Here is a 14,975-nt window from a genome sequence, read left to right as displayed (position 1 = left end):
CTTCTTTTTCTGGGACGACACCTCTGAAACCCACCTAATTTATCATCAACTTTTTTATTTCTTTTTTCTCACGAAAAAATATATAATTATATATAGATATATATACTCTCTCTCTCTCTCTCTCTCTCTCTCTCTCTCTCTCTCTCTATATATATATATATATATATATATATATATAGGGAGATATATATATATATATATATATATATATATATATATATGTGTGTGTGTGTATGTTTTATTTAAATTTATCTTAAATTTCATTAAAGGATATTTGAATCAGCAATTAAAAAAGTAGCATAAACCCGAGAATCCTGAAAAAAAAACACACCTTAGAATTAAATTGAATTTTTTTCTCTTAAACTGGTAAATTATAGACCAACGACATCATAGTTTATCATTTAAGTAAAATGTATTTTTAAGATTTACAATCTATCTGATTAAATAGCCCCTTAAAATGCTCATCAGTTCCATTAAATATAATTCTCGACGTAAAACATATAAATTGCTATTTTTTAGTTAACGATCAAGATGAATAACCCTAATCTAACTACCACGGATACATAAAGAAATGGATCGATATTGTTTATTTTTTTGTCGCTACTTAATGTAAAGATCATAATGTTCAAAAAATACTTTTTATTAATAAACTTTTGGATTTAATTGGCTATGCCCAATGGAACTTTTTCTTTTGGATTTTCTGTAATTGTCCTGATGTGATTTTAGCGCCACTTACACCGTATCCATATGATCATATTAATACTAAGTTTAAATACGTTGGAATCCAATATTTTCATCAATATAGTACTATTACATAAACTTTCCTTTTTTTATTTAGTCCATAATATCATATTATTTGTTGCAATTATATTAATAAATTAATATTTTTAATGAGGACGTACATGCAATAAATAATAGGGACAAAATCTTATCAATTTGAATCTTGCAAGCATATTAATCTTTTGACTAATTGTATGGAGTTGCAACTATTCCTTGCTTAGACATATTTATGTTGATTATTTTTTGATATAATAATATATTACAAGAAATTAAATTGGACATACTTAAAACACATACGAAATGAATTGGATAAAAATTTGGATTATTAATATCAATAATTTTCTATTTTATTTTCGTCCTATATTTTTATTGTAACATCTTTCCTATTTAGATAGGCGAGCAAACCACTTAAAAATACTCTATTATTGTTCCTATACAACAACAATTTAAGTTAATGGTTTTTCCTATGTATTTTCAGTATGATAATAAGTTTTGATCCTTATGTTTATGTATTTTCCAAAGGATCCGTCGGAGCAATGTTGTTAATGTAAGACATTAGCACCAACATCATAAATAAGATTCATCGATCGATTAATAATATCACCACACGACAAGAATGATGAACGCATCGGGCGATCGATGAATCAATCCATCAAGAACATCTCCCAACCTCAGCGACAACTTTGCTGCATCCATCAAAATTAGCAGTACGTTGAAACCGTGCCTTGGTTGTCACGTAACACACATCTCTCAGCCGTCAACTCCCAAAGCATACTGCAGCAGCAGCTGGCCACAGGTCTCGAGCGGCTTCTCCTTGAGGAAGCCCAAGGAGTTGGCATAGCGGACGCCGGAGGTGATCCCAACGTTGTGGGTGACCACGACGAGGGCGCTGTTCCTCCCCTCGCTGATCTCGGAGCAGTCGCTGCGAGGGCTCGATATCAGCGTCACTTGGCAGGTCTCTTCCTGGTGGTCGTCAACCACCGTGATCTGATACTTTCCCGTCGCATCTGTCGTCGCCTGGTTGGTGTGGATGATCTCCCCGGTCGTGTAGTTCTTGCACTCCAGCTTCACCTTGGCGCCTGCCACACCACAAGGACTGCTCAGCATTAAGATCTCAGATCTACCTGTAAGTGTTTAGTTTGGTAGATGATGACCTGCAATGTACTCGGTGGCGCTGGTCTCGAAACCAGCACGGCAAGTGTCGCAGTACACGCGGCCTTCGACAACGATGTCGGGTGTGGAGACGACGCAGACGACGGCGTTGAGGAAGGCGAAGAGGAAGCAGGTGGCAGCAAATGCATGAGAACCGTTAGCCATGGCTGACACAGGTGTGCTTCCAAGATGGTGCCGAGGAGGAAGAGAGGCAAGTTGAGGGCGAGAGGAGGGAGATGGAGGCTCAAGTCACACGCCGTCCCCTTAAATAGTGTAGCACTAACGTGTGCGTGTGGGTGTGTGTGGTGGAGAGTGATTTGGGGGGAAGGATGGATGGATGATGACTCGGTCTACAAACCATTGGGGCGAGGCACGTATGCATGGGTTTCGCGAGGATTATGGATCGGTTTATGAGATCTTAATGCGAGTGTATAATATTCTTATGAGGAGCTTTTTGTTTACGTAATTTATTATCATCATTAAAGCTAACATTTTGCTTATGTGTAAAGAGAGTAAAATTTGAGCTTGATTTCTGGTTGGCAATTAAATATTCCATTATATGGATAAACAAAATAAGATGTTGAACCAAACTAGTGCTCCTTTATGATCTTAATATTCATTTTTATTTTTTATTATTTTTAATTTAAAAGGAACCTTTTACTAACTTCCCCATTCACAAAGAAAATGCTCTTATATAATATACTAATTTACATGAGGTCACCAAACTATGAGATCCATGGATTTAGTGGCCCAAACTCTTTAAGTCATACATTTTATATCCCATTAAAAAAAGGAATGGCACCTTAACATTTGGTATCTGTCAAAATATTTACGAGCTGAGCTGATTAGTACCTTAACATCGACATGCTTACGTGATCAGTCAACTTAAAGGAAAAGTTGCTACTTCATATTTAAAATAAATGAAAAAGGAAATAGATTTTGAGAGCTACTATAATTAAAATAATTAACTAGAATAAATTAAACAAATACTTTATTTAAAAACACACAGAGTTGATATGCTAATTGATGTATAATGATTTTGAAAGCAGTACTTTTGAGCTTCTCGGAAACTAGTCGTACTTCATATCCATTTAAGAAAACAATGGATATCGACATGGTTGCATGATCAATCAACTTTAAAGAAAAAAAAAAGATTTTGAAAGCTTTCATAAAAAAATAAATACATAAATAAATGAATGAATTTTTTAATCAAATATGTATGTAATTTGATTTATAATGATTTTGAAAGCTGTACCTTTGAATTCCTTACAAATTGAGTCCTAACTTAAAAGGATAAATTTGCTAATGTGTTAGCAAAATAAAATAAAAAGAGATTGCAGCTAGGATAATTAAAATGAATTATTTAAATGATCTAACTAATGTATAATGATTTCGAAAGCTACAGATGTATCATCTCCCTTCTTGTCAGTCATTTTGCCTTTCTACTCATTATTTTCTGAGCTTGCTGTGATCATATTAATTTTGGGGGGGGAGACTTTATATTTGGGAGCCACGTTTAGAGTTCAGAGTGAGAAACGTCTGTGACATTCAGCAACTCTTTGCCCAATATCAAAGCATCAAATCAAAGATCAATATTCGTGGTTTTGTGCAGCCGTTGGATTCCTGTTCAGAATATAAACATATATAAATACACACTACATATACTGGACACTGCAATTCAGATATTCCAAAGAACTAATTTGAGGGCATCAGACCTGTAAATTCCCATTTTTTACAAGCTGCAATTCACTTTTGTCACACCAAAAAAGAAGAAAAACATGGCAGAAGGTGAATGGTAATGGATCATCCCAAGCAATTAATCCAGTCCGTTTATATTGCTTTTACTGCTAGAGGCAGTAAATGTAAACACCAAACATAGCTAACCAATCATATAGCATGTAGATGAGAGCAAAGCCCTTATATAGAGGAATAATGCAGTGAAAAGCCAGTCTGAACATCCAAACTAAGACATAAGACACTGAAGGTTGGCTACAAAGCTTTCTCCTAATTAAGCGAGGCATAATGGCTGTAATCTCCATGTTTAATCTACTTCCAAATTACGGCATGCACCATGCTGCCACCATCTGCCTATATACCTCGTGGCATTGCAGTGAGCATAGCAGGGTAGGTGAAATTGCAAAGTGATGATGGCTGACCAACCTTTTTCTGATGCATCTGAAGCCAAATTATAGGGTCGAGTCCTCCAAACTGATCCTGTCATAGTCTGCTGTAAGTTCGATACTCTTGTTTCAGCTGATCCCTGAGGACTCTCCTCAGCAATTTGTTTGAAGCGGTACGAGGAAACTCTGGGACAACTTTCACAAAGCTCACCTGATAAGTGGAGTCAGGAAAAGCACAGAGTTTTTAAAACCTTAACATAATATAAACATACTAATTTCTGCTTCATTGGAAAAAAAAAAAAAAAAAAAAGACTACTGGTATGGTCAAGAACTGTTCTACTCTTAATTATAGCAAAATGGATACAAATAGTTCAGATAGACAATATATCACCATGAAGGTTCTTAGGAGGGGCATTAATACCTTGAACAAAGGATTGAGATAGTTCTGGATGGCTTTCTGGAATTTAGTCCTCAGGAACTCAGGATCGCACTTTGCCGACTGATTCTTAGGAACTACTAACACAACCAACCGTTCAGGGCCTCCAGTATTGGATGTAATGGTGACTGCTGCTGTCTCTAACACATTTTCATCAGCTCTGTTGCATACACGTTCTATCTCCACTGAACTTGTCTGGTAGTCACAGGCATTTATAATTACCATTTAAGAACATATCTGATGCTATGCTTACTTCAGAAATGGGACAATACTTGGAATATTTTGGCATGGTTGTTACCTTAATGCCTCCAAGATTCATGGTGTCATCAACTCGGCCATGGACAATGTAATAATTACCCACTGTTCTTTGAATTATATCTCCATGTCTTCGAAGGTTCTGGAGCCATATTAGCACGTTAGAAAATTTAAGAGAGAGATAACATCTAATGGTTACTGGTTGCCATTTAATATTCATTTAATTGAGGTGTTAAATTGAGTAAATTTCATGATCCACATATGGCAAGACAAATGACCAATGGAGTCATCACCTGAACCCAGTTCAACTGTTGCAGTCATGTGAAAACTTTCATATGAGAATCACTAAGAGATGTTGAAATACTAAGGTCAGTCAAATCAGATATTAATTTTATGTTTGAAAGTCATAAAGATGGGAAAGGTAAACAGTGCGTTCCAGCTTAAAGTTGACATGATTCAAGTGTACTGCAGTACAATGCATTGTAACAAGTGAAGAATGAAACAAGATGATTGCAGCGATGAAAATAGTAACAGAGAAACTAAAATTGAGAGATTTGTTTAAAAACAGTCATGTGTGCAGTATGACATGCGCATGGTGATGCCAATCATTTCTCCTTGGGGATCCAACATCAATCCTCTCATCCCTACTTAATTATGATTACCCAGTTGATTCAACCACTACACTACTCACATGAGCTTTACAGAGGTCGCAATTGAATAGATCATTCGAGATACAGCATACCAGCATGCTGGTCCTTGTTAACTGATCATGAGCACACGCTATGAGACTAAACATTACTAGAGCCAATCTGGTAAACAATTTTGTCATACATTTCTTATGAGCATGTGGTAGCGACTACCATGTCATTGGCAAAAGCAGAACATCCCCATATCTTTTTCTTAAAGTATTTCTTGATGAGCATAAGTTGATTATCATGACATGCTCCATTCTGATTCGGACTATCACATAACTGGAGTTCTTGAGTTAAGAAAGTGTCCACCAGGAGGGCCAATCTCTTCATGACCTGCCAAATCACCTAACGTGATGGCATAAAATATAGAGTTGCAAAAGATGGCTTAAAGATTTAATTTCCATAGTGTGACCATGTGTTGGTAAAATGTTGAAACGGTACATATTTTGTGAAGATCATATGTTTAAGACCTAAGAACAAAACCAGGCGGCCTTCAGAAGGTGCTCCTTGAGAATGGGTAGTCATTTGCACTACCCACATCTTAGTCCACATTTAATGTGGGACTCTTGCGAAACCACAATTGATCTACTCAAATCCATGACATCCTCATCAGTCCACTTAGCTCTCTATGATCCCACAAGTATTACGAAATATTAGGGGCACCATTGCCATCAAACTAATACTACCTCATCTCCTTGTGCTCTAGAAGTTCATCATGATTCACAAGATTTGACACACAGACCACAAACAGTTACTGCTCTCATACTACAGTTTTTGTGTACTATGTGCAAAAACTTACGGATATTGTTTCCAAAAAGATAAATAAAAAGGTATAGAACCTACTAGAAACTTCAACAAGTAATAAGCAACAAATATAAGTGATAAAGACCAGGTTACAATCCCACTTGCTGAAGCCATGTTAGCACGATGATCCTAATACTCACCTGTTGAAGCCATGTCAACAAAAATCAGGTTCCTGTTGTATGTGCTCATGATAGAAGTATTTTTTATTACTAGGCTACTCAAATGTTCCTTGCCTTCTCCTTAATAAATATGATGTTTATGATTCTTTAACATATTATTAAAATTTGGCCCCAAAAAGAGGAGAGTGTTACAGTTTAGTGCGCAAGACTCCTGCCAACAGGGTTTGGAGAGGGTATAAAATTTGCAATTGGAAATTTTTTTGTGATAAGAAGTATAATCCTGTGGATCATTTTCTCAAAAAACAGTGTAATATAGGGAGGTAACATAAATCATCTGCAAATATCAGAAGAAAACTTGGATATTAAGTTCTTGCAGTGGGGACTATATTTCAAACTGTTGATGAATAGGGAAGCGGATAATGTAAACAGAAAAGGCAAATATGTAGTAAACAACATACTTTAGCTAAAAGTAACCTAATTACATACCATTCCTTTGTGTGTAGGCATTCCATCAAAGTAAACCTTCTTATGATTGGCGTTGAGTAACCTATCAGTAGATCCCATGTAGAGAGGAAACAAACCAACTTCTCCAACACAAGGTTGATCATCCGGCTGTTATGTAGGCCACAAAATATCATTTGTATTTTCTAAATGCAGTTATCAAGTGCTGTTCTTCCCATATATTTAATTTTTATAGGGAAACATCTTACATATGGAATTCCTTGTTCATCAAAAATGATGAATCCTGTTGACATTGATGGAGTACTAAATGTTGCGAAAGCTTGCGGCTGCAACAAGCTTCCCTGGATGTAGCTAGATGCAAGTTCAGTCCCACCACAACATTCTATAATTGGTCTGTAGGAAGCCCGGGAAGAGAGCCATAGGTCATCATCAATATCAGAGGCTTCCCCTGTAGAACCAAAAATCCTGCAAGGATGATTGCATAGAATGCTATACTATTAGGCATGCATTGGAGAAAATATATAGTCATCAACACAAAGTACCTGATCTTGGTCCAGTCAAGCTCTTCCATGCATTTGCTGCTTTTCCAATATTTGACTAGGCTTGGTACTGTTCCTAACATTGTCACAGATGCATCCTAGAGAATAGTTTCAATGATCACCCAAAATTGATTAATAAATGCATATGCACATTGGTACAATCTTTTGGCAGACATTACCTGGACAAACTTTCCAAAACCACGTCCAAGTGGAGATCCATGGTAAAGAGCCAGAGTAGCACCATTTAAGAAACACGAATACAATATAATCGGTCCCATAACCCATCCTAGATTTGTTGGCCAGCAACAAATATCTCCTGCTTGGATATCAATATGTGCCCACGAATCAGCTGCACATCTTATTGGTGAAATCTGTGTCCAAGGAATAGCTTTGGGTTCTCCTGTATGGGTTGATAGAAACAGAAAATGAACCATCTGAATAAAAAGGTTCTACAAGAAGTAAAACTGGAAATATACTAGAGTACCTGTTGTTCCTGAAGAAAATAGTATATTGGTCACACTGTCTGCTGACTGATAAACAGGAGGATAGTTATGCCTGCTGTTCAAAAGCCAAGATTGTCAAATAACAGATTTTTTTTCTATTAATGATGTTTCCATAAATAAGACTAAATCCAAATTTCTGGAAAGTAATTTTTAATGGTGAACAATAAAAACATTACGAACCTTATATGTTGTATAACTAAAAATGAAACATTTAGTCAGTCAGATAAACCTGTATATTACAAATTAGTAAACAGTATTTTCAGGATATTGACCTTAATATATGAAGTTAGGATACCCAGAGCACGAGGAACATCTATCATAGATGCACCTGCAAGAATCCCTTTGTTGGATGGAGACAGACTCTAACAAAAGACAGCTGAGCACATTTGCAACCAGCAATGAGGTGTAAAATTTTGGATTGAACATACGCCCAACATATTGGTGTAAATATTTGAAACCACAACAAGGTAGGCATGACCAACAATTGCAATTAAGTGGACTTCCAACACTACAAGCAGGTAACTCTTTAAACATGTATGTATGACTATAAATACATAAGAATTAGAAGCAGAAACAGTTGTAACCAAAATATGATGGTAAAAAGGGCAGACCTAATAAAGTTCTTCCCCAAAATGTATACTTATTTACAAGGTCTGAAATTTCATACCGTACCGGAGTTTCGACCTGAAATTTCATACGCGACGTCGCCTCGATTATTTAAATTATATATATATATATATATATATATATATATATATATATATATATATATATATATATATATATATATATATATATATATATATATATATATATATATATATATATATATATATATATATATAATTTTATTATTATTATTCGTTCCGCCCGGTAACGGGCGGTCCGCGTACCGATAACCTCTCGGAACGGTACGTATCGCCCGTACCAGGCGGTACAGTCCGGTATTGCAGACACTGCTTATTTATATCACGAGAGTGGTAAAATTAGCATACAAATTAATTAACAAAACATCTGGTGACTTGGAGTCAAAATCCTAGGTATATATTTAAGAAGGGGTCAGGAAGCTTCTATAAATTCTAGGTAAAGCAAAAAACACTCAGTAACAACATCATAAACTTGAACAAAACTAGTGACAAGCACCAAGGTAAAATGATCATCTATATTAGGTTACTGTCCTAAACGATTTAATAAGATAAGAGTTGCAAGACAAACCTTGGAAGTGAACCAGCAGAAGAGATAAAATCTTTCCATGACAAGTCATGGCTTCTTAGTTGAACTCCGACATCATTGCCATGAGCAGGAACAACAATAACGACACATGACGTACCCTTTATAACACGACTGAACAAAAACACTAATCAATGAACATTTTGATAGCCATCAATTTTCAATGTGGCAAAATAATGAACAACATTCACAAGTTATTCATGGGGCTTGAAAACAAAAAAAAGTGAAAAAATAGCCTGTTTATGAAATTACATGATAATGCTCTGGAAGACATGTATAGCTGCAATAAGAACGCAATAAAGATTTTATGAACTTTTAAGTATGACCATATCCAGTGAGTCATATATTGGGTTGTGATTTGTTTTTAGCAAAAAAGTCACAAGAGCACATTAAGTTATTCAGGCACTGGGATGTATGTATCATTCCTTTTGTAACAAAACCTAAAACTAGGAATTGTACAGAACAAGTAATTGAAAGAGGAGAAAGAAGGAAAGAGATGACTCACAGAAACATGACGATTTTATGTAGGTTAAACATTGAGCCCATGGAAAAGTTTACATAGGTGAATGTAGGTTAAAAAAATAAGTTCCCTCGAATGGAAAAGCTTCCCAATCTGTAGATTCCTCACTCAGAACCTAAATAACTAACATTGTGAAGAATTTATAGATATTGTGTTAAATTGTACATGCGGCAGGTGCACAGCATCCTAGGTCAATCAACTAACAGTCAGAAATAAAGCAAGACAATAATCCATTGACATGATCAAATCAGTTAAGCAAGGGAATAAGGAAAAGAGAGGGCATCATAAACCTAAAACCAGTTTTAATGTTGGAATTAGAAAAATGTATTGACGATGGATGCATCCATTACCGTGAGAGAAAATTTACAACATGCTCTACTTTCAAATTTGGAGGTCACCAAACAATTTAAGGCAAGAAACACATTGAATTGATTTTAAAAAATCTTAGGTAGTTACACATGCATGTAAATTTGCAAAACTTTAAAACTGAGTAAACTGATTAGTCTTACCTGTAAAGAGAAAAGTTTGTTACCAAGTAAAAATTACAATATGCTCAACATAATAATTTTGAAGTTCCTAAATGATCTAAAAGAAGAAGCATGTTGAACTGATACAATTTTGTGAAACAGATCAAAAAGCTAGGGTATTGACATATGCATGTAGGTTTGCAAATATTTAGAACAAATTGAATCAACTAATCAGTAATCTTACCTGTAAAGAGGAATTTTTTTATCTCCTCGGAGAATGAAGTCCTGAAATCTCCTAATAATTACAAGGTTAGACAACTTAATAAATGAGGAAAAAGAATATATATCACTTTGTTTTCACTGCACTGATCAGCAAAACTACATGACCATGATGTTTGAAATTATTTTTGAGAGCACAAGGATCAATTACTTTAAACATCATTTAAAAGCATACTTTACCTTCTTTTCTGTTACTTGTGTTCTTATTCAATGGCAATTTTTGATGCAAAGAATTACACTTTGAGAAGCATATGCTAGAGCAAATCCACATGCTTTACCAAGTAAATCTAAGATTAGTGATTTGAATCAAAATAATCTTCATGCTATTGACAATTTGCTTCATACTGATTAAGTTAACATGAATGCACTGGTTTCTGAAAGCTTATGAATCATAGTATGGGGCAGTCCAGCATACGATATTCTCACTAGTGAGTGCACGAGACTCCATCCAATGCACCCGGCATGAGGCTGGGGGGGGGGGGTTTGGGGTTGTGGGTGGGGGTTCAATTTGTGCAATCTTACGCAGCAGAGAGTCTTATTTCTGTGAGTGGAAACTCATATTCTGTGGAGAAACCTCAGTATGAAACCAAAGCTTGCCCTCAGCTTCAGCATCAAAGTAATAATATTGAAATGCTTCTACAGAATCCATATGTTTGTTTGATGTTTATTTCTTCAAAAGCACTATATCATGCTTTGTTGATTCTATCTTTCATACAAGACATTCTAACACACAAAAATAATATTAAATAAAAAAATATCTATATTGGAAAAATGGTACTTTGCATGGTTAGGGTGTCCATCTTTGGCCTGCACAGGTCAAAGATGTGGAAAATGGTATTTTGCATGGTTATGTAGTCTGTCAAATGCTAATAGGACTTTTGGTCCAATGAATGAGGATACCATTATATAATGCTTTAGATGCACTTGTGGTATATCATGCATGCAGTGGAGGACAAATCATGTAGACTGACCAGAATTGTAATGCAGATCTAGTGTTGACCATGCTCATTAAATAATTAAATGGTCAAAACAAGCATTCGCTTGCTCCATCGGCTCCTGCCACACTCTCAGCATGACATGGAGTTTTGACAAAGTATATCATGCTAGCATGATAAGACAGATGAAAATCATTAAAAGCCTTCAAAATGTTTTTGCCTAGTATTCATGAATAATATTTTCATTGGCATCTGCTCATGTTTTATTTGAAAAGAGAAAAAAAGAAGGTGTACTATCATATGCATATAGATGTGTATGATGCACAAGAATATTGCATCTAAACGCAGACACCATTTTACATATGATATATCAGTGATAAGTACATTACAAGGACTAGGGAAATGCAAATTATAAGATCTCCCAAGGGTCCCAATGCTCTTGATCTTTTTGTTCAATAATAATCTTGATGATGCTCACCTGCGTAAATATCCCTTTTGCTTTAGCCACCTCCATCCGTTTTGCAATTTCGTTTGCTGCAAAGCTGTCAGCTATTGATACAACAACACATCCAGCAAGGATGATTGCTAGGTATATGATTACTGCAGTGCATGTCATTGGCATGTCAATGGCAATAGCATCTCCCTTCATAAATATTTTATCAATTGCACTTGCGACTAACCTGTGACTCATAGGGTAAACAAATAATCAGCTATTTTGCATACATCTGACAGTATTTAGTATACGAGTTCAAATATGATCATCCTGATAGATTTCAGTAATCTATATAATAATTGCAAATTGATAATTCCATTGAATCATACATGACTTGATTACGAAGTTCCTTCAGTGACAAATAGTTTATCGAAGAATCATCAGAACCTTCATTTCTCCAGAGAATAGCCACACTTTCATCTGTCCTTTTCTGGGATTCCATTGGTAAGAGACAACACTCAGCAATATTCAGGACTGCACCTGGGAACCATGCTCCACCATTCTTAGAATTTTCTGAAGTATCCAGAACAGATTTTGGGGCCTCATGGAATACCACAGAGAGCTCTTTTATCACAGCTGACCAATAGACCTAAGAAAAAATTTCAAAGTTCACTTAGTGGAGGATATTCAATTGCAACCTTTTGGGGAAATCACTGCCTATATGAGCTGTACCTGACACCTTACAAAAAAGCACTAACGTTGATACAGAAAGTATTGCCAGTTCCTATAGATTCAATTAAAGCAAGTTACCTCTGGACGGTGAGCTGAGAACTTCTGGAAGAGGCTGAAGCTCATAAGTGGATCATGATATGATGATCCTAAAAGCTTCGGACCATGATGTTCCATCAATTTCCAAAGATTTGTATGCTTAGAGTTTATCCTGCCAAGAAAAATTAATTGATTACTATATTATAGGACTTGCACATGAAAGTTAATATATGTTGATTTGAATATGAATATTTAGTAGAAATTTTCACATCATTAGCATTATAGGTTAAAAATCTTAACAATGCAAAATAAAGTAAATGAGTGTAATCGATAGCAAGGTTCATCATTGTGAGAACTGGACCCGTCTCAAGGATTTGCTTGGTCGGTACATACCGATCCGTATTGACGTATCAACACATGGTACGTTGGGGCGTACCGACGAGGACTCGAGCGATCCATGCCTTGATCACTAGCCGCATCGGTCTATACCACTCATACCATACCAACTCAAGCGGTACAACAAGCATTGATCGATATAGTGACAAATCACAATATACTAAAAAATTACGATAATTTTTTGAAAAAAAATAAAAAGATATGAAGTTGCTAAAAATTCAAAATGCTCACAGAAATATCTACCATAAATGCAAATAAAATTAGGACACTAGAGAAGTTTGAACATAGAGGTGTTTCCTTTTGCATAGGACATCATCAGTGTACCATATAGAACTTCTTAATTGTGAATAATCTATTTAGAAATCATACTATGGTATACATCTTCTAATGCATTGCAATTCACAGAATTTCTGGTCCCCAACGAGTTACTAACAAATTCTCTCTAATGTTAAGAAAGAGAGGTATCAGTTGCAACTCTAATTATGACCGTTGATTACATCATCTTTGGTTCACTAAGGGCTCTTAATAAGCTCAAAAAATTAAATTACAAAAAAGTAAATCAAGAAACCATGTATTTTTAATAGAATATAAAACAACTAGATTAAAATTTAAAAAAAAATAGTAAGGTTGGGTGTTACAACCTAAGTGACCATTGTCAACATTACAGAAATAGCCTCTGTTTTAAGGTTTAGAGTCTAAATTTATTGAGTCTTCCAAGAGCATGGATCAGCGCAAAGCTCACGCACGAGGCCACCCTTTTTCTTTTATATACACATTCACTATGAAAGCATAAATACCCTTAGTTAGCCTAACATAACAAGTGCTACTTCACCAAGAAAAGCTCCTATCTTAGCTAAATGATGAGCACCTTGTTATCACAAAGGCCATCACTTTTACAATATTATAATGCCCAAAAGTGTGTAATTGGTTGCACATAGCAAAAGATTACACACAGACTAATAGGATATAGATCATGATTGTGAAAGGCACTTCTTGTTGAACTTGAATCCTTTCAACTATCAGTCCCCTTTTAACACATATTTTTTTGTTCTTCATTTTCCACGTCGGACTCGTGCATCCTACCAATACCAGATCATGGCGAGAGAGAGAGAGAGAGAGAGAGTGGTTTACGGGGAGGGGAACCAGTAGGGGGGCGGGCCGCGGGCGGACTGGTCCCACGTGGCATAGACGGAGTAGTAGACGAGCTGGTGGAGGGGGTGGGGGTGGGCCGGCAGCAACAGGCCGCTTTCAGCCACGGCCCGCCAGGCCTCCGCCTCCGCGCCCTCCCGCGGCTCCTCCCCGACCAACCGGCGGAGCCCCTCGTGGAAGGCCACAGCCTCGTCCGCCTTCAACCCCGTCGCCACCACGTCCTCCACGCCGATCTCCCACACGCTCCCCTTCGCCATTGCCCCTCTACCAGATCTTCCTCCCTATATATATATATATATATAATGAGAGGGGGGCGAGGGAGGGAGGAGGGGTTGTGTTCCAGTCGTTGGGGTGTGCGGATGTGGGAAGGACAGGTAGCAAAGCCGAGTAGTAATTCGGTGAGGAGGAAACGAGGCAGGTCGGTGGAAGGAAGCAGAAACCAAACACAGGCTGCTCAGTAAGCCAGGCTGGGCTTCTCCGTGAAGTCTTTTGCTTCGGTAGTTGTTATGCTTCTAGAACAACCTTGGTATTAATTAATCATCAATTAAGAATTAATGCCGATCAATAAAAAAAAATAATAATAATAATAATAATAATAATAATTTATACTAATAAATTTTCAACCTTTGTTTTTTTTTTTTTTGAAAAAAATTAAAATTCTAAAATTGACTAGCAAAGATATTTCTTGTTTAATAGTAAGTAATAACCCACTCTTTCACTCATCTTTTAATAATAACAATAATCATAATCATAATCATAATCTGCACAAGAGTTATTCTTTGGTCGTGGGTTTTCTATTTGGGGGCGGGGGGAGGTGTGGGAATGACTCGTTCAATTTGTTTAAGTCTCTCGCTATATTTATATAACGCCTTCACCACATTAAAACAACGGTAAGAGTCAATTTATTGTCTATTTACGAGGATTTGTTATTAAGAT

The 14,975-nt window shown here is 36.2% G+C and overlaps 2 protein-coding genes across 4 annotated transcripts; both read right to left on the bottom strand.

Annotated features, from left to right (window-relative positions):
* Window positions 1-1,350: 1,350 nt before the first annotated feature.
* Window positions 1,351-2,187, bottom strand: LOC135609063 (pollen-specific protein C13-like). The gene is made up of 2 exons (XM_065102151.1): window positions 1,935-2,187; window positions 1,351-1,859 (listed from the first exon to the last, which is right to left on the bottom strand). The coding sequence occupies exons 1-2, from the start codon at window positions 2,095-2,097 to the stop codon at window positions 1,531-1,533; spliced, it is 492 nt and encodes a 163-aa protein (XP_064958223.1). The 5' UTR covers window positions 2,098-2,187; the 3' UTR covers window positions 1,351-1,530.
* A 1,556-nt stretch (window positions 2,188-3,743) lies between these two features.
* Window positions 3,744-14,480, bottom strand: LOC135610178 (probable CoA ligase CCL12). Of its 3 annotated transcripts, none has more exons than XM_065104350.1 (14): window positions 14,022-14,480; window positions 12,537-12,666; window positions 12,116-12,375; window positions 11,772-11,973; window positions 10,324-10,364; window positions 9,078-9,206; window positions 7,844-7,917; window positions 7,539-7,759; window positions 7,363-7,457; window positions 7,069-7,285; window positions 6,845-6,970; window positions 4,787-4,885; window positions 4,474-4,683; window positions 3,744-4,238 (listed from the first exon to the last, which is right to left on the bottom strand). In XM_065104350.1, the coding sequence occupies exons 1-14, from the start codon at window positions 14,294-14,296 to the stop codon at window positions 4,206-4,208; spliced, it is 2,112 nt and encodes a 703-aa protein (XP_064960422.1). In that variant the 5' UTR covers window positions 14,297-14,480; the 3' UTR covers window positions 3,744-4,205. The 3 variants fall into 3 exon arrangements, with proteins under 3 accessions (XP_064960422.1, XP_064960420.1, XP_064960421.1); XM_065104348.1 differs by having other exon boundaries at window positions 3,744-4,263; window positions 14,022-14,475; XM_065104349.1 differs by having other exon boundaries at window positions 3,744-4,263; window positions 7,844-7,914; window positions 14,022-14,475.
* Between the last annotated feature and the right edge of the window lie 495 nt (window positions 14,481-14,975).

This window comes from Musa acuminata, chromosome BXJ2-4 (assembly GCF_036884655.1).
Source record: "Musa acuminata AAA Group cultivar baxijiao chromosome BXJ2-4, Cavendish_Baxijiao_AAA, whole genome shotgun sequence".
NCBI classification, from domain to species: domain Eukaryota; kingdom Viridiplantae; phylum Streptophyta; class Magnoliopsida; order Zingiberales; family Musaceae; genus Musa; species Musa acuminata.
The sequence above is the reverse complement of the archived record's forward strand: the minus strand, read 5'-3'. Positions and strand labels throughout refer to the sequence as shown.

Coding starts and splice junctions, on each gene's coding strand:
- LOC135609063 (XM_065102151.1), bottom strand. CDS start 2,097: ATGGCTAACGGTTCTCATGCATTTGCTGCCACCTGCTTCCTCTTCGCC. Junction 1,860..1,934: donor CGCCACCGAGTACATTGCAG/GTCATCATCTAC, acceptor GTGGTGTGGCAG/GCGCCAAGGTGAAGCTGGAG.
- LOC135610178 (XM_065104348.1), bottom strand. CDS start 14,296: ATGGCGAAGGGGAGCGTGTGGGAGATCGGCGTGGAGGACGTGGTGGCG. Junction 6,971..7,068: donor ATGAACAAGGAATTCCATAT/GTAAGATGTTTC, acceptor CCTACATAACAG/CCGGATGATCAACCTTGTGT. Junction 4,684..4,786: donor TGAATCTTGGAGGCATTAAG/GTAACAACCATG, acceptor TGTGACTACCAG/ACAAGTTCAGTGGAGATAGA.